Source organism: Hyaena hyaena, unplaced genomic scaffold (assembly GCF_003009895.1).
Source record: "Hyaena hyaena isolate Hyena2069 unplaced genomic scaffold, ASM300989v1 scaffold_15, whole genome shotgun sequence".
In the NCBI taxonomy this organism is placed as follows: domain Eukaryota; kingdom Metazoa; phylum Chordata; class Mammalia; order Carnivora; family Hyaenidae; genus Hyaena; species Hyaena hyaena.
The window spans coordinates 2,346,121-2,368,131 of NW_024080647.1; the positions used below are offsets into that span (position 1 = coordinate 2,346,121).

The following is a 22,011-nucleotide window of genomic DNA, read 5'->3' on the forward strand; positions in this document are numbered from 1 at the left end:
GTTGTGGTTCGGAGCCCATTTGCTAGGAACAGGTTGGGTCAGAGGTGAGGATTGGAGTCATTTGCTGGGGAAGATGGGCAGGAGCGTAGGACTAGGAATTTCGAAGGTAGGAACTGATGCGGTTCGTGGGAGCCCAATCTCTAGGCCCAGAGGTGCCGCTCCTGTGAAATGGGCCTGTCTCCTGGTAGGAGAGGGCTGTGGCGAGTTCCTTAGAAAGGAGATGCTGGAGAAGTGGCCCGGCTAAAGGAGTACTCTAACCCCATGCCATCCCCCCCAAAGTGTTCATGTTAGTCTTGATCCGTGTCATTCAGGGTCAGCGGAAGAGTCCAGCAAGTCTCTCCTTGGGAGTTTTGAATTTAAAATGCATTTTCACAGGCGCTGATAGAGTTCTCAGAGCTGGAGGGTGTGAAAACCTTCTTTATGAACCTAAAACTACCTCCGTGCCTGGGGGAGGATTCAGCTGGTGGCATCCAGGCCTTCAAGTGCAGAGGAAGGGAGTGCCCAGTGCCAACGCAGAGACCAGACTGTGTTGCCTAGGTGTGGATGGCGAGGGAGAGGCCCCGCACGTCACCTCGGTGAGTGGAGGAGGGCCACTGGGGAGCAGGAGAGGCTCTGGCAGAGAGAATGGGGGCTGGAGCCATTGCTGAAGTCGCTGGGTTCCTTTAAAATCGTTTCCCCACCCAGCAAAGAATGAGACAGAGCTCCGGGCCTGGGAGCTTTTCAATGCAAAGTTTATTAGAAGGGCACTTACAGGGGAAAGAGAGAGGACACAGATCTTTAACAATAGGGTACAATGCTTAAACAGGTGCTCTGCTCTTAAGATACAAAAGTTAGAAAAATCTAAAACACTATAAATACGTACATGCTTTTTACAAAGGTATTAAAAGGTCAGGCTGGCTGAGAAGTGAAGGTAATCACATCCTTCATGTTCTGCTCCCCCCACTCAGACACACGCCACCAGAGTCCAGAACAGCGTCATCCGGACAGCAGCAGGGAGGGTGAGTGAAGGGGAGGGAGGGGCCCCTGGCTCCACCCTCTGCATCGAGTTCTCTCGGGCCAGAAAGGCGAGGGGCTTGGTTCAGAGGCCCCCCCGGGGAAGGGCCTGGAGGGGACTTCTGGAGCGCTACCTCGCCTGTAGCCAGCCTGGGGGGTGGGGGGGGAGGGGGTTCTGGACCCCAGGCCCCCGTCCTTGGGAGGAGAGACCTTTCCAACTTTCTTCAAAAAATTAAATAGTTCTGTCTTGAATGGCTTTAAGAAATCATTACATAAATATAAAAACACCAGAATGCTAGAGTATACATTACTTCAGCATAAAAAAAAAAAAATCAATTACAGAATCACTGAGAGCCTTGCTCAATCCAGTTTACACTATAGGCGAGTTTATGTGGTAGCTGTGTTTCTGAAAAGTCACTTCCCCACTGACTGCACCCCCCTCCTCCGAGACGCCACCTCTTCAGGTGGGAACCATATGTTCGTGTGTCCTTCCTTGCTTTCCCACCCTCTTGAGAAGTAGTAGAAACTCCTCAAAAGGATGATCTAGAAGGGAACATTCATGACACACAAAGAATGGTCCACCGCAGCCGTGTTGACATTTTCTTCTAGTAAAGTGAAGACACGTGTAAATTTGGGGGGGGAGCTCCCACCTCTGCCACTTAAAGTCCCACACTCAGAGTCCAGAACGAAACTCATGCCCGCTCTTGCTACTGGTAACCCCCTTGGAAACAGTCCCCCGATTCCTTTTCCTCTCTCTCCTTTGAAGGACTTCAGAGAGCGGCCTGAGGTGAAAGCTGGCCCTGCAGAGACCTTCCCGGAGCCCCAGAAAGGGCAGCTTTGGGGCTAACTGCCTTCTTCCCAGACTACATACGTGCACACAGGACACGCACATGCTACCTAAAGAAAGCCTGTACTGCAGTCTGAGTAAAAGCACTTAGCCCTGGAATACGTCCAGGCACTAGGAAGCCAAGGGAGGATGGAGGAAAAACAACTAAGCACAAAGCATGTGCTACAGCTCATTCCAATACATTAATGATTTTAAAAAAAATAACCACCACGGTCAATAATAAAAAAAATACAACACAGACAACATCAGGACGCCGGGAAAGCCCGCCAGCAGCCTTGCCCTCACGTGTGCGCTTACTAAGCGTCCCAGTCCCCGCTCCCGACTCGAGGCTCGCCTCAAAATGTCAGGTCGGCTCCCGCCTGCCAGGAGGGTGGCCAACTGAGATGATGTCCCAGCACAAGCCTGTAACCCGAACCCGCTGGGGCAGCTACCTACGTTTGCTTGTGCGGGAAGGACCGAAGGTACTAAATAACGTTCGGAAGGCGGGTGGGGGAGGAAAGGGACGAGAACGGACGTTGGCTCCGGGGTTAGGGGCACAGCCAAGGGTCTCCGCCGCAGCGCTGGCGGCTCGGGTCAGTGGCAGCACGAGCCAGAAGGTGAAGACAACTTGGCGGAGAGCCCAGTTAGCTACGCTTAAAACTGCCCTCCACCCTGCTCGACTGCCCTGTTTTCTCTCGCTCCACCCGCCCCCCCCCCTTCTTCAACTGTCCTTAAAAAAGATTTTAAGATGTAAATGCCATTCAGACCATGGGTTTTTCAAACTTAGAAAACAAGCTTTGTGACTTAAAGAAAGGACACTAATATTACACGAGCCCAAAGCACCTAGGCAGCCTCCGTGACGGGAAGGGTCCTCCCCTCTAGATAGGACTGACTGTCTTCCAGAGGGGGACTTACCTACCTTTTCCTCTCACATCCTCCTGCAAGGAGCAGTCTATAAAGAAGGGGGGGGCCAAGTGAGCTTTTGGAGAAACACAAAACTAAAACTCCATGCCTCCTCGAAGTAGCCTTCGGCTCTGAGCAACCAGGGTGCTAAGACCCCCTCCGAGCAGGGGCGCCAAGGCTGTGCCAGTTCCCAAGTGACGGGAGGGTTGGCTGCGCGCCGTCGGAGGGCCTCCGAGGATCACGGAGCTGGTGGAGAACGCGGGCCCTCGGAAACTGCCGCCTTGGCTTTTAGGAAGGGCACGACGATGGCGCCAGCAGAGGCCAAACGGGATATTCCACATCACGAGTCTCAGACCTGACACGTGCAGGAGGTTCAGAGGGCTTCCTGGAAGCAGCAGTCCGCAGATCAGTTCACAGCAGGCAACCCTCGGACCTGCCGTATGTGACCCTCTCAGGGCGAGAGGGGTTTGGTGGTCTCTGGGTTCTGTGTCACTGGCCCCAGGAAAAGACAAGCGTAGGTCTGGCAAGGTGCTCCTCCCGTCTCTTCCTGTGTCCTTGGGGAGCCTGGGCGGCAGCTGTCCTAGCTGGAAGCCATCAGGGTAGAGCTGCAGAGGCATTAGGATCCTGCCGGGGAGGCACCAGGAAGCCCCCAACATCGTAAGGCATCAGAAATGGCATCACATTTGAGGTTTATACCTGCCAGAAGGGTATACTTCCTCCCCTTCACCTGGAAGAAGACAGGACTTCCATAGGAAATCCCTTCACTTTTCCTGCTAGAAATCCACGCAAAAACACGGGACAAGTCATTTCATACAAAAAACAGCAACAAGGAATAAAGTACCAATGCAAGTGGCAATTCTGTCTGCTGGATTCTGCAAAAGGCCAGTAGAAAAGGAGGGCTTTTTTTTTTTTTTTTTTTCCAGTTGCGATCATTTATAATGGTTTTCTCACTAATTGCCACTGGGAACAGTACTTCTACAACATAGCTGCTAGAGTCACTGATGACCCCTCCCGGGAGCTGGATAATCTTATATCCCAGGGGGAGGGTGGCGGCCCTCCCTGCACCGCGCCTGTGATTTCCAAAGGTGTAAAAAAAAAAAAAAAAATTAATAGCCCTTTTCATTTGCCTGTGTTGGCCTGAGATTTTTCCCTTCTGCTGGATTTGCTGCTGTTAATTTCAGTTTTCAAAAGTGCTCCTGGCAGGTGTCTTCTCAACAAAACCTGGAACAGCTTCACCTTCAGAGAGAGGTGGCCGGGCCCCACGCTGGTTTCCCAGTCAGTGCGCCAACCCAGGAGGTTTTTTTTTTTTTTTTTTTTAAATATAAAATAAACATTTAAACGAGCATACAGTAAAGCTCATTTAATTAATGCAACTGACTAGGTAAACCGAGAAGGCCGATGCATAAGAAGAGCAAGCGAGTGCCTACAGAGGACCGGAGACCCGCTCTCAAACCCGCGATGCGACGGCCGCCGCCTGCCTCGTGTGAGCACCTCACGTACCTCCCATCGCTGAGGTTAACGCCAGAGGATGAACTAGACGTGGCAGAAGCGCTGAGCCTCGGCAGAGCTCCCGGCCGCTCAGAGTGACAAAGGACCAACTGCAGAGACGAGGGGTCTCAGCAGCTTTCCCCACCGTCCCCGTGGGCCTGCTCAGAACCCACTGGCTCACACGTGTCCGCCTGCTCGGGGAGGAGACAGACGCGCACCCCACCCCAAGTCAGTCCGGCTCCCGGGGTGCAGGGTCTGCCAGAGCGCTGGGGCTCAGGAAGGCTCAGTTGAAGCCTTTGTTAAAAGCGCCAGAGGACTAGGCGTGAGGGTTGCTCGCACCTCTGAAGCCTCTACCCTACCTAGAACACCCGAGGTGAGTTTCCCACTCCAGTCCGGAACCGAGGACCATTTCCTGTCGGACAGTGCATCCTGGATTGCGGGCATTAAAACAGAAGGAGGCTGGGAGGAGGGGACAGGTGGTGGAACACTACCTGTTTGCTCAAGCCACCAGAGCAGAAGCCGTTTCTCGCCCTCCAAACTGGGGCCAAAGGGCAAATGTGTTCAGCAGACACAGCGGTTCACAAAATCCACCTCTGGGTTCGCTTTTGTGTTTTTGGGAAACAGGTTGGTGCCGCCTTGATCGAGGGAGAAAAACTTCTTCTTCATTGACGATAGTGAGTGGAGTTCCAATTTTCTCCATGTCCTACACGGCCCTTCTCGCCCAAGCCCGCCCTCCCCCCACTCTCCCCCTTCACACCCAGTGTCTCTAAGACACACTGGAACAGCGGATGCTTGGGGAGCCCATCTGGGTGAGAACCTTGTCGAGCCACTGCAAAGGCCCATTCAGGTGCAGCTCGATCCAGCAGGGGGTGCTGGTCACTGTCTGTCTCCTGCAAGACATAGGGAAAGGAGGGGAGGTGGGAGACTTCAAAAATGTCCAGAACGCCACACATCCAAGTCAAAACACCTTTTCCTGCTTTCGGGAGAGTCTTCCTCCCAAAGCCAGAGAGGTGTCCAAGGCTCCTTGCTAGGCTCTGCCCTAGAGGAGACCCCACTAACTTGCTGGGACTGCCAGGCCAAACTTCCCCAGCCAGGAAGGGCCTTGAGTAAATCGGGTTCTCTTGCTGGGAAAGGACGTAGCCCTTCAAGGGTTAAACGGATAAGACAGATTCCAGGGTATTGCACGTGCCCACCTGTTCCTGTGTCAGCCACCCAGTGAAGAACTTCCAGCCTGAGCAGAGGTCTCCCTCAGTCCCATCCGCCCTGAATGGGCACCCCCCGGGCCAGCAGGCCCTGATGACGTGGGTCTGTCTGACTGAGGGGTGTTTTTTGCAAAGTGCCGACAGGGTCCACATGCCATCAGTTCCCAATGTGCTGAAATAATTCCCATCTAGGGCCTTATTTTGGAAAATCTTACAGGCAGAGCGAGCCATGGAACAATTACTGGAAAAAACCAAGGCACACCACACGTTTCTTTTCCCCAAACCACTTTGTCTAAATGCAGGCCGATTGATGACGCAGCCGGCAGGCGAGCTCCCAAAGGCCTCCAGCGAGCACAGCTATCTTGCTGAGGCCGGAGGTGCCGGTGCCTGCTGGAAGGGAGAGGCCTGGGCCCTGGGCCCTGCCTGCTTTCGGTCATCTCACAGGATGGATGAAACCTTACTCTCTTTGGCCCGAGAGGCAGGAGGAGGGCAAGACTGTTCTGGGAAGGGGCCGCACCCGCCCGTCAGGCTGCTCCGCAGGGCTGCCAGGTGGTGGTGATGCGGAAGGCCGCACAGGACCAGGGGTGCTGGCTGTACGCCCCGCACGGTGACACCGTGCCCCCCGGGAAAGGCTTCCTCCGTCACCAAGGGGCCTCTTCAGCGCACTCGGGGCCCGAGGGCTGTGGTGCCGCGCCAGGTGGACGGCTGCTCACCTGAGGCCACAACCCTCCTTGCCCGGCCGACGCTGCACCGGGGTAGAGGTGGAGAGAGGGTCCGGTGGGTGCAGGGGCGCCTCTCTGACCTGTGGTGCCTGAGTGCGGTTCTCCAGACACAAGTGTGGGTGTCGAAAGGAGCGAAAGGACCCCCCCTCCCACTCTGGCTCTCTTGCACTGGGGGTGGTCCTAAGTATCTCCCTCTCCCACTAGAAAAATATATTCATTTTATAACCCTTCGTTCTTGTTGCATGAATGCTTTCAGCCAGGGCTAAAAGATGGGCTAAACTCTCCCTTTGGGCCGGCCTCAGCTACTCTCCTCCGGCCCTATAACCGGGCTGTAAGCGCTGCCCAGAGGCCTGACCACTGTGGCTATTCAGGTGGTCACTCATCCAGGGTTTACCCAGAGACCCCACAGGCCAAGGTGCTCCCTGGCACGGTAGGGCAGACACAGGCGGCAGCAGCAGCTAAAATACGGTAAATAGAAGCGGATTTTATGGACTGACATCCTCTAATGAGGATCTGACTTTCCATAAGTCATGCTCATCTGGATTTCATTATAAACAGTGGCCCAGAGCCAATATTGAAATGGGTTTGGCCTGGGTGCAGAATGACTACAAAACAAAATGGATTCCAAACATCTGGAAAAATGAAGAGACGGGGGGGGGCGGGGGGAGTCACTTGCAAGGCGCTGGCCCCAGCTGACGTGCGGGCACCTCTGCATCTGCTGGGGAAGCGGGGGGCTGGGCAGGGCTTGGGGGGTGCCCAGCCCTGGCCCTCGCACGCTCCTGTCTAGGTGTGGAAAGGAAAGGGGTGGGGATCTCTACACCCCAACCAGAACGGTCTGACAGATTCAACAGAGCAGATCAGGTAGACCCGACCAGAGCCTTGTTTAAAGCAATATCTGAAATTCTGGAAAAGAAAAACATCATTTCTTTTCTGAGCGAGTAAACTGTGTTCCCTACTGACTCCCCACATCTTCTCTTCTCCTATCTGCTTCTCAATTTTAGTACCCTCGATTCTCAGGGTCCCTCAAGTCAAACACGGAGCCCCAGAGGAGGTATGACGACTTAACTCACTGGAAAGGGTGGTCCTAAAATCATCTGCCCAAAGGGAACAGTGAGGAAGCAGCCACCAGGCACGGCTCTAGGCTCCGCCTTCCCACTAATGGTGTGACTTCAGGCAAGTCACTTTCCCTGCCGGGGCCTTCATTCCCTCATCCGTGCGCCGGGGGCGATGCCAGGGTCCCCGCCCAGGGTTGTGGTGAGAGGAAACGGAACATGTGCGTTCACAGCACTGGGCACACATTGCCCGGCTCCTCGTTATCTGGTGGGACTCCGGCCCTCCTGGCCCGCCAGGCCCTGGCCTCTGACCCTTGGTCTCTGCTCTCTGGGGCGCGGGCTGGCCTAGCCCGTCGCTGAGGAGCCCCTGCTCTGCAGTCTGAGCCTCCAGCAGTCAGGCCCCAGTGACGCGTGCCCCCGACCTGACCTGTACTCTGCTCCCCAGCCTTTGACGAAGCTCATGCGGATGGTGCACATCCGTGTCAGCTGGTAGACGGCCTCGAAGCCCTGGTTGACGGACTGAGCCAGGAGGGCGGCAAACTCCTGGTTGTTGAAGATCTTCAGGTTGCATCCTGCCGAGAGAGCGAAGACCGTGCTCCTGGGGACAGAGCGCTTACGAGTCCTAGGCCCCCATGCCTGGCTAAAGCCACCCCCCACCCCCCGGGTCATTCAGAATGTGGCCCACAGTCATTCCATGGGCCAGCCGCGCACTTCACACTCCGCACCGTGCTCGGGACAGGCCCGCTTGGTCCCTGCCCTTAAAGCCGTCCCCACCGCAGGGGGGAGGTGCAGCTGACCCGGGGGGGGGGGGTTGGGGAGATGCTGGCCTGCGGGCTCCAGCTCTGAAAGCCATGGAACACTGAGGAAGACTAAAGCAGACTACGAAGAGCAAGAGAGATGGTCTAGAGAGGTGGGCTTTGCCCTGGGCAAAAGGGCCAAGGCAGGCATCCAGGGGCCAGAGACACAAGGGACCCAAGCCAGAACGCCCGTGGCTGCATGGGGCACAGCTGAGCACCTGGGGGCCGGAGGCCCTGAAAGGAGACAGAGTGAGGGACAGTAGTGTAGGCCAGATGAACGGGTGCTCGCAGAGGGTCCCACGTTCCAACCAGGGTTCCCTGGTGAGTCCACCTGGGGCCAGGAAGGGAACACGAGACTGGAGCCACATCTTGGCCTTTGGGCACCTGGCTGGGTCAGAGTGACATCGCAGCAAAGAGAAGACGTGTGTCTAACCCTCCAGGCCGTAAAACCAGAGACGGGCACAAATGAGGTTTATAATAAATCTCCTGAGGTCCTACCCCCAGAGTGCCAGGAATATGCCAATCAGAAAAATAAAGACAAGAGCAACATGCTGGAAATACCCAAGAGGTGAGCTAAGGTGACATTTACTAACAGGCCCACACCGGGCACCTAATTTTGCTGTGTGACTCTGGGTTGGTCACCTTCTTGTCATAAGCCCGTGTCTCCGAGAGGCTGGCCTCGGAGGTCCTCCCGGCTCTGATCCTCTGTGAGCTAACAAACCCCACGATGGCCAACTCAGCCCGCACCAGAAAGACGGGAGGAGGGCTGGGGAAAGGAATGGCCACAATGCCAAGAACACAACGGACCTTCCTGTTCTCACATTTTCTCCAAGGGGACATGTGGGGACACAGGGCAGAAAGTGGGTGGTGGCCCCCATCTGAGCCAAGAAGCAGAGAAGCACCACACTCGCGAGTCACTCAGTCCTAGGCTCACCCTGGCTCAGCCACTTACTAGCTGTGCCTTTGGTCAGGCGGCATGACCTCGCTGAACTTGTCTCCTCCCCGGAGGAGGCAGAATGATTGGAAAGGACTAAGGGAGAGCAAAGATACAAATGTACTCTGTAAACACAACCACACAATGCTCTGGAAATGTAGAGCACCTTCTGCATTCTTTTTTAGGTTTTGGGAAAGAAAGCAAAGGGGGGGAGGGGCAAGGAGAGAGGGAGACAGAGGACCTGAAGTAGGCTCTGCACTGTCAGCACAGAGCCCGATGTGGGACTTGAACCCACGAAATCTTGAGATCATGACCTGAGCCGAAATCAAGAGTCAGACGCTTAACCGACTGGGCTGCCCAGGCACCCCAGGCCTCCTGCATTCTTAAGCTGACCCTGCCCCAAGCCCATCGCTCCGCTATCATCTGCTGCTTAGCAGACAGGAACACGTGTGCCACACATGTGCCACACGCAGGACCAGCCAGTGACAGCCTGCCTCTGCCAGCAGCAAGCCCAGGGGCTGCGTGCCTGTGAGCAGGGCACTCTGGCCCGGCCTCTCGGCCTTGGTTCCCGAAGTCGAGAGGCCCTGATGGGATCAGCCTTCTGTGAGTGTTGCTGGGCAGCCACCCCCTCCCCCCACTGGCAAGCCATCCTCTGGGGTGGCGCCTGACACCCTCTCCTGGAGTCCAGGTGGGAGCTGTCAGCCCCGCTCGGAAAACCCTCACGAGTTCCCCAGAATAAAAGTACAACTTTGTCATGTCCTTCCGTGGTCTGGTCCCATCATTCTTTCTAAACGTTTCCGGTCTTACGTGGCCTCTCCTCCAGCCAGGGTGCCACCCATTCGTGCCTTGCCCTGCACTGCCTCTGGGCTTGTGCCCATATTGTTCCCTCGACCTGGAATGCCCTCACAGTCCCCACCCCACCGTCACCCTGTGCCTACCCAGCCTTCAGTGCCAGAATGCCTTCTCCATGAAGCTCTCCCTGATCCATCCCAGCAGTTAAATGAGTCCCCCCACCCCCACCCGGATCCAGGAGCACCTTATCTGAGCTACCTGCCTGGTGCTTAGCACCCTTCCTTGTATTAGACTCACTCGTGTCTTTCTCTTACATACTGAGCTGGTCTTTAAGGTCTGTGGGGACAGCAGCAGGGCCTCCCGCACCCCTCCCGCTCCCCCAGCCACCTGGCCCTGTGCCCGCGCACTTGTGAGTTTGTGGAATGAAAGAAGAAAGCAAAATGCCCGAGCCTCTGTGCACCCGAGGCAGCAAGTGCTGTGTCTGCTCCTGGAGGGTCAAGGAGGGCGCCGCCCGACAGTAAGCACGGGAAACCCCCCAGCGAGGAGGAGAAACGGTAAGAAGACGCCTCTCCCAGGCACGCACCGGGGCCAGAGAGGCCGTCGGGGCAGGGCTAGGGTGGGGGGGTGGGGAGCTCTTACCTGGCGGGATCTTGCAGACTGTGGCTGGGTGCCAGCCATAGCGCTGGTTACAGTTGGGAGACTGGACGAAGATGGCGCTGTCGCTGAGACACTCGGCGAAGACCTCCCCTCCGATGTAGTACAGCCGCACGCCTCGGCCTGTGGAGACGTGGGTCAGGTGGGCCCGGGGTGTCTGGCCGCAGGGCCGGCGGAGGCTAGCCGAGGAGGCAGAGCTGCAGCCGGTGCTCCGAGGGACTGTCTCCCTGCCAGCCTCCCCAGACAGACAGGGCCCACGGGCAAGGCGAACCCCACACACGGGAAACCGGTTCCTGAAGCTAGAGGTGGCAGATGGCGAGAGCCAGGGGCGAGGGCAGGGCGTACGTCTCAGGGACATCCTCTGCCACCGACTGGCCATGGGCCTCCGATCCAGTTACTCAAGCTCTGAGCCTCAGTTTCTTCGTCTGGAAGATGGGGTAACAACACTGCCTACCTCCCAGAGTGGTTGTGCCACGCCCACTAAGCACCTGCGAATAAGCACGAGCTGTTACTACAGCTACTGCTACAAAAATTCACTCAGCAAACCTGCAGAGCTGCTCCGGAGGCAGCCGACCCCACAGGCGCCCTGCTTTACCGGGATGGCTGAACGCCACCTCCTGTACCTTTCTCTCTCCCCAGTGCATTTTTCTAAAACATTCCATAGGTTTATATCATTCACTTTTCCTTCATCTCTTAAATCCGTTCCAGATGGACAGGAATTATTTTTAAATTGCCTCTGTAATTCGAGCAAACAGTTACGTAAACGCTCTTGACAATGAGCTCTCTTCTCAGCCAGGGATGTTCTCTCCTGCCGCACGGGAAGGCCTCTGTTGCTGCTTCTGGGGAAGAGGCCCAGAGGGCTGGAAAACGGAGCCAGGCTTTACGGGCGAGACGTCAAGTGGGATAGAAACCAGGGGGCCACTGGGTGTTCTCCCTGCCGCCTCCTCCCACGACTGCCACTCCCCCGTTTCTTCTTGGTTTGGTGCCGCGAGACTTGGGTGTCGCAGATACGTGGGGTGCTGGCAGCCTCGGGCTCCACAAGGAGGGGCCACGGGGTCAGGTCAGTCAAGGTCACAGGTAGAGATGGGTAGACCCAGACCAAAACAACAAAAAATGTGTTTTGTTTTGGTAATATCTGAAATATTATTTTTTAAAATCCAGAAAAGTAGGGGCACCTGGGTGGCTCAGTCGGTTAAGTGTCTGACTTTGACTCAGGTCATGATCTCCTAGCTCATCAGTTCGAGCCCCACGTTGGGCTCTGTGGTGACAGCTCAGAGCCTGGAGCCTGCTTCAGATTCTGTGTCTCCCTCTCTCTCCACCCCTCCCCCACTGCTCGCTCTGTCTCAGAAATAAAATGTTAAATTTTTTTTAAATATAGAAAAGCATAAAGAGAATAAATAACTACATATGCCTCCCAGGATCAGTATCTTTTTTGAAGTAAAACAAATGGGGAGGCAGGCCGGGAAGGATGTGGGCGCAGCAGCAAGGGATTGTTTGTGACTGGCTGTGTCACTCCCTGTGTGGCCTCGGCAAGGCTCTACTCTTCCCTGGGCGTCAGGTTATCCCCTGGAAAATGAGCACACAGGCCCACGCCTATGGTTCCTAAACTCTTATTAACTATTAAATCCTCTCTTCAAATGAAATCTTCTGTGAAAGCCCAAGATATAACACAGACAAGATCAAGACCAGACCCCCTGCCGCCCTGCCCAGCTCCTGAGTTTGCCCTGGAGCCGGTCCGCCACCCGTGGGGGCTCTGGACCCAGAATACCCTACTACACCATCTCCATGGCCTTCGGAGTGACTCGGGACCACAAAATTACAAATATCCTTAGCACAATAATTTTATGAGCAAACCAAGGAACACGTACATGGCTTCCTCCTCTATAAGCCGTCTTTTATCACATTCTGAGTGTTGGAAGGCAGAATATTAGCGTCAGTGCTGTTCTGGCAGCCTAGTACTATGGGAAGCTAACAAAGAAAAGATCACTCTGTCAAGACTGACCCCAGCTACCTATCCACCTACCACTAGGGATTTATATGGAGAGAACTGCCAATGTTGCCCTTCTCAGATTCCCCACTCTTGCCCCATCCCTTAAGTGAAGGCTTTCCTCTGTGGCTTTCACACTGTCAGACATACTCTGTCTCTGAATGGGAATGACCAAGCACCGTGAACTCTTCCGGTCTGGCCCCCTAAACAAGGCAGTACAGGGTTTGGAGGCGTGCTGGGGGACTGCACCCTCCCCAGCCAGAGGCGCCGCACAGCGCAGGTGGGTGGGTTCCGCACCGTGGCTGCTGGGGCCACGGGGAGGGGGTGGGTAAACGGGGAAAGGTGGCATCCTTACCGATGTGCCTCCGCGTAAGCTCCACGGCTGCATTCCTGTTGACGTTGGAGAGCAGCCCCAGGCAGAAGCGCTCCGAGTTGGAGGGGTCGGTGAAGCCGTCCACGGTCATGGAGGGCTGGGAGGCGTGGAATGTCTCCCCCACACGCTGGTTCAGCTCGTAGTAGGAGATGGAGCACCAGAAGGCTGGCTCGCAGTAGGTGACGGGCTGCAGGTCTGGGGAGACAGGACAGGCTACTGAGTCAGGGGCCCCCGGGTCGCACACTCCTCAACGAGGTCCCTTGGACGCTGCATGAGAGTGTTTCTCTACCTCTCAGTGGGTGTTACAGTCCTCTGCTCTCATGCCTAGTATGATCTTAAACTTGCAGAATCCAGTGGGATAACATACTCCGGGGTTTGGAAAAACATTCCACGTTCATTTAGTTTTAGCTCACAGAGATCCCGTCCTGCCTGGCTGGCCTCGGACTGAAAAAGTGCCCAAGGAGGTGCTGGACCAAACCCCAAGAGGGCCAGGCATCAACCCGCACCTGGGCAAACCCACTGGGCAGGCCCGGCGTGCCACGCCACCTCCCCGGCCAGCTCCCAGCCTCGCTTCCGGAGTAACCCACGGTGACCTCTGCCTCCAAACGGGCTCTCGACTCTGTCTGGTCTTGGACGCTCATGGCCCGTAGAGCAGCCGTCAGTATCCAAGCCCATAAAATGACACGGCTGGGCCAGCGGGGGGTTCCGCGGGTGCCGGGCTGTGACCACACGGGCCCCAGGTGCTGTCCACAGGCTAAACAGGGTCCGCGTCTCTTGTTGCAGAAACTATCTTCCGAACGTATCCAGATGCTACGTAGGGGTGGCTAAGACACAGACTCATCTAAAAGCAATTCTCCTTTTTTTTTTTTATTTTTTTTTATTTTTTTATTTTTTTTTTTTATTTTTTTTTATTTTTTAAATGTTTTTATTTATTTCTAGGAGAGAGAGAGAGAGAGACAGCGTGAGCAGGGGAGGGTCAGAGAGAGAGGGAGTCACAGACTGAAACAGGCTCCAGGCTCCGAGCTGGCAGTCAGCACAGAGCCCGACGCGGGGCTCGAACCCACTAACTGCGAGATCATGATCTAAGCGAAAGTCGGACACTTAACCGACTAAGCCACCCAGGCGCCCCATAAGCAATTCTCAATGTGTCCTAGTTGTCAGTCTGTGGTCTCAACCAAGGGCTCCTCAGAGCAACGCTGCCATGTTGGGAGGAGCTGGGTTTTTCTCACCAGAGTTGGGAACCCCTGAAATAGAGGCTTCCCCTCACGTGATCCCACATCACCTTTCCTGTGACTCCCTCCCGTCACCTATGGCCACTCTGGTCACACCTGCCCAGGCACCCTGTCCTCCTCCCGCATCCCTCAGTGGGTCCGTGCTTAGCCTTGGGCCAGGCCTCTGTCCTTCCTCCTTGGCGGCAGTGCCACAGCGTGCTAACGGGGCTCCCCGGCACTCCCGTCCAGCCTCTTCCAGCCACCTCCCTGCACCGCACTGCTCCCCCAGGGGCCGAAGCATCGCACCACAGCTCTCCCGCTGCCTACTCGGATCAACCCCCTCGCTGGAGAACCAGTGAGCCTCCTGCCCCTTCTCACGCCTCCATCTCGGACCTCAGGCCAGATCACCCCCTCTGGCTCTTATGTTTGGAGTCACATGGTTCCTGAGGGTGCATCTGTGGGAGCCGGTGTGAGGCACAGACAGGAAGGGCTCGCCGTGCCAGGTCTCAGCACTGGCCAGGGACCCCGGCTCACTGCGTGCCGAGCCCCTTCCTGGAGCGAGAACCCACTGGGATCTGTGCTCACCAGACCTTTGGAAGTGTGGGAGGAACAAGAGACAAAAATCAATTGGGGCGCCTGGGTGGCTTAGTCGGTTAAGCGTCCGACTTTCGCTTAGGTCATGATCTCGCGGTTCGTGGGTTCGAGCCCCGCGTCGGGCTCTGTGCTGACTGCCAGCTCAGAGCCTGGAGCCTGTTTCAGTCTGTGACTCCCTCTCTCTCTGACCCTCCCCTGCTCACACTGTCTCTCTCTCTCTCCCTCTCCTAGAAATAAATAAAAAACATTAAAAAAAAGACAAAAATCAAAAGCTGTGCTGGGAGGGGCCTGGAAGCCACCACCACCCCCCGCCCCGAGGGCAAAGGGCCCAGATCTACTTGTGGGATCTACACCTGCGACCCCTTCTAAGGGTAAAGAGAATGCCTACCACACGTGGGAGGAGGTGCAGACCCGTAACATAGCTGCACTCAACACAAACCCAGAAAGTGTCCGTTGGAGGGCTAGGACCCCTAGATCAGGCTCCTTCCCTCGGCATTACTGACATCGTGGCCCAATTAACTCTTCGACTGGGATGAGCGGGGGGAGTGTTGTAGGTTACAGGATGTTCAGTAGCATCTCTGGTTGGTATCTACCCACTAGATGTCGGGAGCCCACGGTCCATCTCCCCCTCCCCAGCTGTGACAGTAATAAATGGCCTCAGACATTGCCAGGTGTCTTTGAAGGGTTAAAAGAGCCCCCGGCTGAAAATCACTGCCTTAGATGTTCCACCAGGTCATGGAGCTCAAGCTTTGAAGCCAGGCAGCCCAGAACTCACTCTGGGCTCTGGCGGGGACCAGCCGTGTGACTGCAAACCAGCCCAGCTCCACGTTCCAGCCTCCACATCTCCCCCTGCAGCCACCAGGTGGAGAGCCCTCTTTACCACCAGGTGCTGTCTGCGGAGGGACTGGGAGAAATCACATGAGTTGCTGGGCAAGCATCAAGCACTCAATACATGGTGCTGACAACATCGAACTGATTTCATATGTGAACCTGAGGACACCTGCTCCTGTCCCAACCTCTACTGCAGAGGAGGCAAGGCGTCTTTGCCCCTCTCCGGTCTTCCCAGGGTAGAAGGAGGGAAGACAGGGGAAGGCAGGGGATCTAAGCTACTTTTAAAGGGGAGGGGAGGAGTGTCGGGGTCAAGAGTGACCATGGCTCGTGGCCTGTGCTCCTGAGGCTGGGTTGAGCCACAGCGGCCACATCCGGCTCTGGCTGCACTCAATGCTTCGACATTCCAGTGAGATAAGCTATATTCTAAACAGCGTGGTCACTAAAATGTGAGGTATGTTGCTTTGGAAACCTTAAAAAAAAAAAAAAAAAAAAGCCTAAGAAATCCAAGCACAATCCAAGCACTCCAGGGGGTTGGGTCAGTGACAAGGCCACGAGGTACTGGGCAAGGGCTGCTGATCACCACTGCCTGGGGGCAGGCTCGGCTGATCTTGCTGTGCCCGTCTCCCTGGTCTGGACAGCGACTTTAGCTTTACCGGAAGACACCTGGTGCAGGCCATCTAGATCACTGTGCATCTGGCCCGAGACAGCCAGGCTGGTCTGGGCTGGCCCTGGCTTCCCCAGCAAAGCACAGAACAGAGACCTCCCCCCAAATTATAAAGCCCTGTCTAGCACCCCCTGGCTTAGTAAAGACAGAAGAGGGTGAGCTTGGCTCCCGGGAGCACTGGCACAGCCTACCCATCAAAAGTAGAAAAGCCACAGGCCACCCACGGGGTAACATGGTGCCAGGACCACTCTGGAGAAATGTGGGCTTTGAGGCATCTCAGGATCAGAGAGGGGGTTGGGGTCCTCCCCGAAGAGGCCCCCCCCAAGCAGATCTGAGCCCTTATCCAAACATCCCTATAACTTGTGGATATACTGGACTCAGAAGCCTGACACGTAATTAATAAGATGCTAGTTGAGAGTGGGAGCAGCACGGTCAGGCCAAGGCAAAGTCTGTAGGGCACCATTTTACAGAGTGCTGTTGGGGTGAGCTGGCCTGTGTTCAGAAGCAGGACTGACCAGAGCAGCACCCCCAGCCAGGCATTCACTGTTCTCTGCACACAACAAAAGTCTGGCCCTGCCGTTCACCTCTGTCCCTCCTAGCACCTCTCAGTTGCTTCCTCAAGGCACTTCTGCAAGAGGAGCTACAGACCAAAATGTATGGTCACCACTTCTGGGTTCTGCCTTGAATGGCAGCCTATTTTAAACTGTATGTATGCCCTCATTTCCCCCCGATCTCCCCACCAAATGACTCATCCACACCGTAGTTAAGTACAAGAGAAACAAAGAGTCAGGACCCTGGAAAGGAGAACATTATAAACAGAATAACCACAGGTTATAGCTACCAACCGAGAGAGCACTTAGCTTGGCTCTGAGCTTCCTAGCAGACAAGGCAAAAAGGGAGCATAATATGATAGTGGCTCTGGTTACGCATAGACAATGCTTACCGGTTCTGCGAGGGAACCAAAGCTTCTCCTGGCACTAAATCTTAAAAAAAAAAAAAACCTCACAGACGGCCACCTCTCCTCCCACATCCATCAAGCCAGCCAGCCTTAATTTTAAGAGTCTGCCAACAGATGCAAAAGTAATTTTGCTGAACTGCTTCTTGAAAAGGACCCAAAGACATGCCACTCGAAGGTTCCTCGGGAAGGATGACTCCGAAAGCTGTGGGGACTTGCCTCCACGACAGTGGTTTCGTTTCTCCAGGCCCAAGACTCAGCACACGTGGGGTGGTAGGGGACAATGCCCAAGGCCTGCCCTTCAAACAGCCCTGCTCCCGGCCAGACGGAGTCCGCGCTGATCTCTCTTCCCGCAGGAGAGGTGACGGAAAGGCACGAACCGCCTGCTCCTGCCACTCTCGGCCCCCTGCCCCCACTGCTGTGGGAGCAGCCAGACTTCTCGAGTGGCACGGGGCGCTTAATTCACGACTGGCCCTCCGCCAGCCTAACGGCACTGGCTGGCTTCGCTTTTAAGCCCTATTCCAAGCTGGCATGGACTTTCTGTTTTGTTTAAGGAAAAGAAAACAGAATAAAACCCAGAAGGCAACACTTGGATTAAGGGATGCCTATTAAAAACACATGCAAGAGATCCAAATCCGGTAAAGGAAAAGGAGGAGGGACAGATGGGGGGGGAGGGGGAAGGGAATTAACTTTCTACTATGAATCAAAAGCAGGGGCAGGCAAAGGCCAGAGCCGCAAGGCTAAAGGTCAAAAAGTGAATGCAATGCCTTTGCCCAGGACTCCTCACCTGTGGAAGGAGCCTGACTCCTGTCCAGGGGATGCCACACTCCAATCCCCTGTCCTTGCTGTTCCCTCTGCCTGGCCCTCACCAGCCCAGACCCAACCTTTCAGCACCAACTCACGTGGCTGTGAAGACTTCGCTCCCCACTCTGAGCATAGTCGGCCCTTGTTAGCTGTGGTCCCCAAGGGTTGGTTCCTATGGGCCCAGGACGGCTAGGTCCTGGCACCCGGGACCCCAGTTCCAACCTAGCTCATTAAAGAGAAGAATGACAAAGCAAGCTGTGCACAGCACAAAAAGCAGCCCACATGTGCTTTCAGCCTGAGACCGGTTCACTACAGCCAAGAGCAGTGGCAAAGTCTAAGGCCCAGCTCTTCTGGCTGGCAGTTGACTTCCTGCCATCAGGATGCTTTGATTTCTTTAAAAAAAAATTTTTTTAGGGGCGCTTGGGTTAAGCGTTCGACTTTGGCTCAAGTCATGATCTCTCCATTTGTGGGTTCAAGCCCCACGTCAGGCTCTGTGCTGACAGCTCAGGATTTGTGCTTTGGATTCTGTGTCTCCCTCTCTCTCTCTGCCCCTCCTGCTCTCATACTCCTCTCTCTCTCTCTCTCTCTCTCTCTCCCCCCCCAGAAAAGAAACATTAAAAAAATAAAAAAAAATTTTTTTTAGTGTTTATTCATTTTCCCCAGGTGCCCCAGGATGCTGTGATTTCTTTAAAAAAAAATTTTTTTTTAGAGGCACCTGGGTGGCTCAGTTGGTTAAGCGTCCAACTTCGGCTCAAGTCATGATCTCTCAGTTTGTGTGTTCAAGCGTAGCATCGGGCTCTGTGCTGACATCTCTGAGCCTGGATCCTGCTTCAGAGTCTATGTCTCCCTCTCTCTGCCTCTCAACTGCTCATGCTCTGTCTCTCTTTCAAAAAGAAACATTAAAAAAAATTTTTTAATGTTCATTTTCCCCAGGCGCCCCAGGATGCTGTGATTTCTTACACTGACAGAGGCTCAGAGCCTGGTGAGACCACAGAAAAGCCTTTGTACAACAGCATGAAGACACGTGGAGCCGCTCAAGCCTGTCATCTGGAGCCCATCCCCTTTCAGGGAAGCACCAGGCATCTCCCCACGGCCCCACCACCCTGTCCCTCGCTCCTGGCAGGAGGGGAGATGCCTTCTACAAGAGGCACTCTGGAAGTGTGCCATCACCTCCTCACACTCCAGTCCAGCCGCTGCCCCCAGGCACTGCCTGGTACCTCTTTCCCAGGGGTCAAGGCCCCTCCCCAAATGTTTCACTTTAAAGCAAGAACAACTTACTCACTAACAGGGTCCAGCTCCTTATCTTTTTCCTCTTTCCGTTTCCCGCCTCCTTCCCCTCCATTTGGCCCAATCCTTGGCCTAAATGCTTAGGAAATCCCAGGTGACTCATCTGGCATGACGTGTAACAACAGGAACATCACCTGCTCACATCCCTTCCCTGCAAGCCAGAGCCTGCCTCTGACGAGAAACTGAGCTGGCTCTCAGTCACTCACTCCTCCGGGCTCCTCCCCGTGGAGGGAGCCACAGTTTCTTGCCTGGATGTGGGGAGGAAGTGAGGAGGGGCCAGACGTCCTCTGCTTTCTCTCTTCCCGCATAATTCCTATGCAGGAAACAATCAGATGTCCTGAGATGTCCCCCATCCTTCCCAGCGGTCATCTCGCCTTCTATTTGCCCTGCACCCACCTCTGACCACCTTCGGCCCCCACCCCTCTCCTGAACTCCCCGTGTCACCTCAAGGCCTCTCCTTACGCCTGCCCACTGGCCTCCTCCTGGCTGCTGGCCGGGCCCAGCCCTCCAACCTGACCCTCAGTCTCCTACCCTCCCTCCTCCCTCCTGGAGGGGCCCACCTCAACCCCTCTCTGGCCTTATTTCCTTCTTGAGTTGCCTTTCCTCCACTCCCAGGACTTCAGCCGAACCTTCGCCAGTGTTTCCGGGGTGCCAGGCTACAGAGACGGCTGATGGGTTGTAAGAGCAAAATTCTGAAAGCGGTTGGATCCGTGGGCAAAATGTTCAACTCAACAGGCCTCCCTTCTGCAGGGCTGCTCAGAGGCCTTACCATGTGAGCGCCCTGGAGGCCCGGGGTGGGGGGGCTACAGCGCAGGCTTTCCAAACTCAAGTGATGACAAAACCCTGCCTCTCCAACTCCGCTTTGCGAAGGGCTGCCACCCAGGCTGATGGCTTCCAAATCCGGCCCCGACCTCTCTCCCGACTGCCTGGCGGCCTCCTGGACACAGTTAAGCACAGGCAACTCACTATCATCTTCCAGCACGAGCCCATCCCATCTCCCGGGTATCCGGTCTCTTCCCAGTTAGAGCTGGCTGAGGAGCACTTGCTGATTCAGGCCCACGGCCCCTCTCAACGCCCCTTCCAGCCCCCACCACCGTTTCTCCCAAGCGTTTCATCTCAGCCTCCTTCAGTTTAACAGCTTCCCAAGGTGTTTCGTTTTGTTTTAGTTTTGGGGTTTTGTTTTTTCCTTTGGCCACCAGCCATTTCCCTTAGACTTTAAATTGCATACAATGGTCAGATTAATCTTTAGGAAGCAGTCAGCAGATAACCAACCACTACTCCCTCAAAGCCTTCATTCTGTATGCAAGAAGGGAATCAGTAAGTGAGGCATTCAGGGCTCTTTTCTCAGTGCCCCCAGGAGCCCCTCAGCCTCATCTGCCCCCCTTAGCCCCACCAACCACAACACCAGCCACCCTCTGAGCTCTGCCTGCCCTTTCATGCCCTTCCCTCTATCAGCAATGTCCTTCCCTCCTCATCCTCACAGTACCCCGCCTGTGCTTCCAGGTCCCGCTCGCACACAACCACAGATCCTACCCCATCTGGCACTTTCCTCCTTGGCCTACACTGTTCCACTCCGGTGCCTGCTCCCTTGGCTCCCAGCACAGTGCATCTCGGGCAGACGCAGACCCCTCCAGCCTCGCCATCAGACCGTACACGCCCACGTGTCCTTCCCAGCTCCGGACCCCCAGCACCTGTACTTTTTAGGAACTCGGCAAAGCTGCCTGCATGAGTTAATTACACAGGATGCTGGACGCCCTGGAGGCGTGTCCCCACTGGAATGCCATCAATACCTCCTTTGAGCCCTCAGGCTGCTTCAGCTGCACCTACATCTTGTTTGATAATTAAACTGATGCCCGCCTTATTTATCCCTACGAGGCCATAAGCATCTTGATGGCAGGAGCCATGATTCCTCTTCAAATCTCCCCACCTGGACTGGTACTCAACTGTCTGGCAGGAAGTGTCTGGGGAATCAGTGAGGAAGGGAGAGGCAGGCAGGCAGGCCTCCCACTCAGGGTCCTCAATCTGCTAACTGCCCTCAACTACAAGTTAATAAGTGCCCTTCTGGAGCCTCATTCTTCTGAGCAGGACATGGTGACGGGGGAGCGGGTCCTGCCACAGATGAGCACATGCTCTGGGTCCCAAGACTCTCGGTCACTAACTGTGGGACTTGGCATGAGTTAGGTAGCCAGTCTGTTTCTTGGCTTCCTAATCAGGAAAGTGAAAAATTCTAACACCGCTACATTACACACTTGTTATGAAGACTGAGTTCACCCACAGGAAGCACTCTGCACAATACTCAGTCAATAGTAAGTTCTCGAGAAAGGTTTGCCATCGTCATCGCCATCATCCATCTCCTTCCAGCTAGGATGCCAGGAGCCTGTAAAATTTTGGGGGTAGGGATGAAGCCAGCAGTTTTGAATGGGTGAAGCTAGGGGTGGGAGTGGGGTACCAGGGCTGGGCAAGCAGAGAGGAAACACTGGTGTCTCACTGTGCGTCCTAACCCCGACTCATCGGCTGACTCGTTGCCCTGTTCAGGGGTTCCCAGCAGACTCTCTGCCCACCAGGCTTGAGGGCCATTCCTTCCTTTGGAACAAATGCCCTAAGTATCCTCAACCCTCCGACAAGGGGCCTGAGGAATGGGGCAGCAGGGAGGGAGAATTGAGTCCATGGGACACCTGGGCCTCAGGTCCAAGATCAAAAACCATCCTGGTCCACACAATCTAGAAAGGAATTCACAGCAGGCTACCACTTGGGCCGACTTTCATTCTGAACCATGGAGTCAGGCAGTGTGGCCTCAAAGGCAAAGGCCTGCCCCAGAGTCTGTCAACTGACAGGGCTGCCTTGGCCACAGATGGGAAAATGGCTCAGAAACTGAATCTAAACCAGCCAACTTCAAAAGCTGGAAACCCAGAGTCAAGTTCACAAGGCTGGCCTTTCATTTT

The 22,011-nt window shown here is 55.2% G+C and overlaps 1 protein-coding gene across 1 annotated transcript in view; it reads right to left on the reverse strand.

Annotated features, from left to right (window-relative positions):
• Positions 1–710: 710 nt before the first annotated feature.
• Positions 711–22,011, reverse strand: part of SMAD3 (SMAD family member 3) — a 119,542-nt gene continuing 98,241 nt past the window's right edge. Inside the window, exons 6-9 of the mRNA XM_039218574.1 lie at positions 12,706–12,918; positions 10,349–10,486; positions 7,614–7,758; positions 711–5,100 (exon numbers count right to left, since the gene is read on the reverse strand). Of these exons, the coding sequence (XP_039074505.1) occupies positions 4,977–5,100; positions 7,614–7,758; positions 10,349–10,486; positions 12,706–12,918 (620 nt within the window). The 3' untranslated portion in view covers positions 711–4,976. The remainder of the gene's footprint in view (positions 5,101–7,613; positions 7,759–10,348; positions 10,487–12,705; positions 12,919–22,011) is intronic.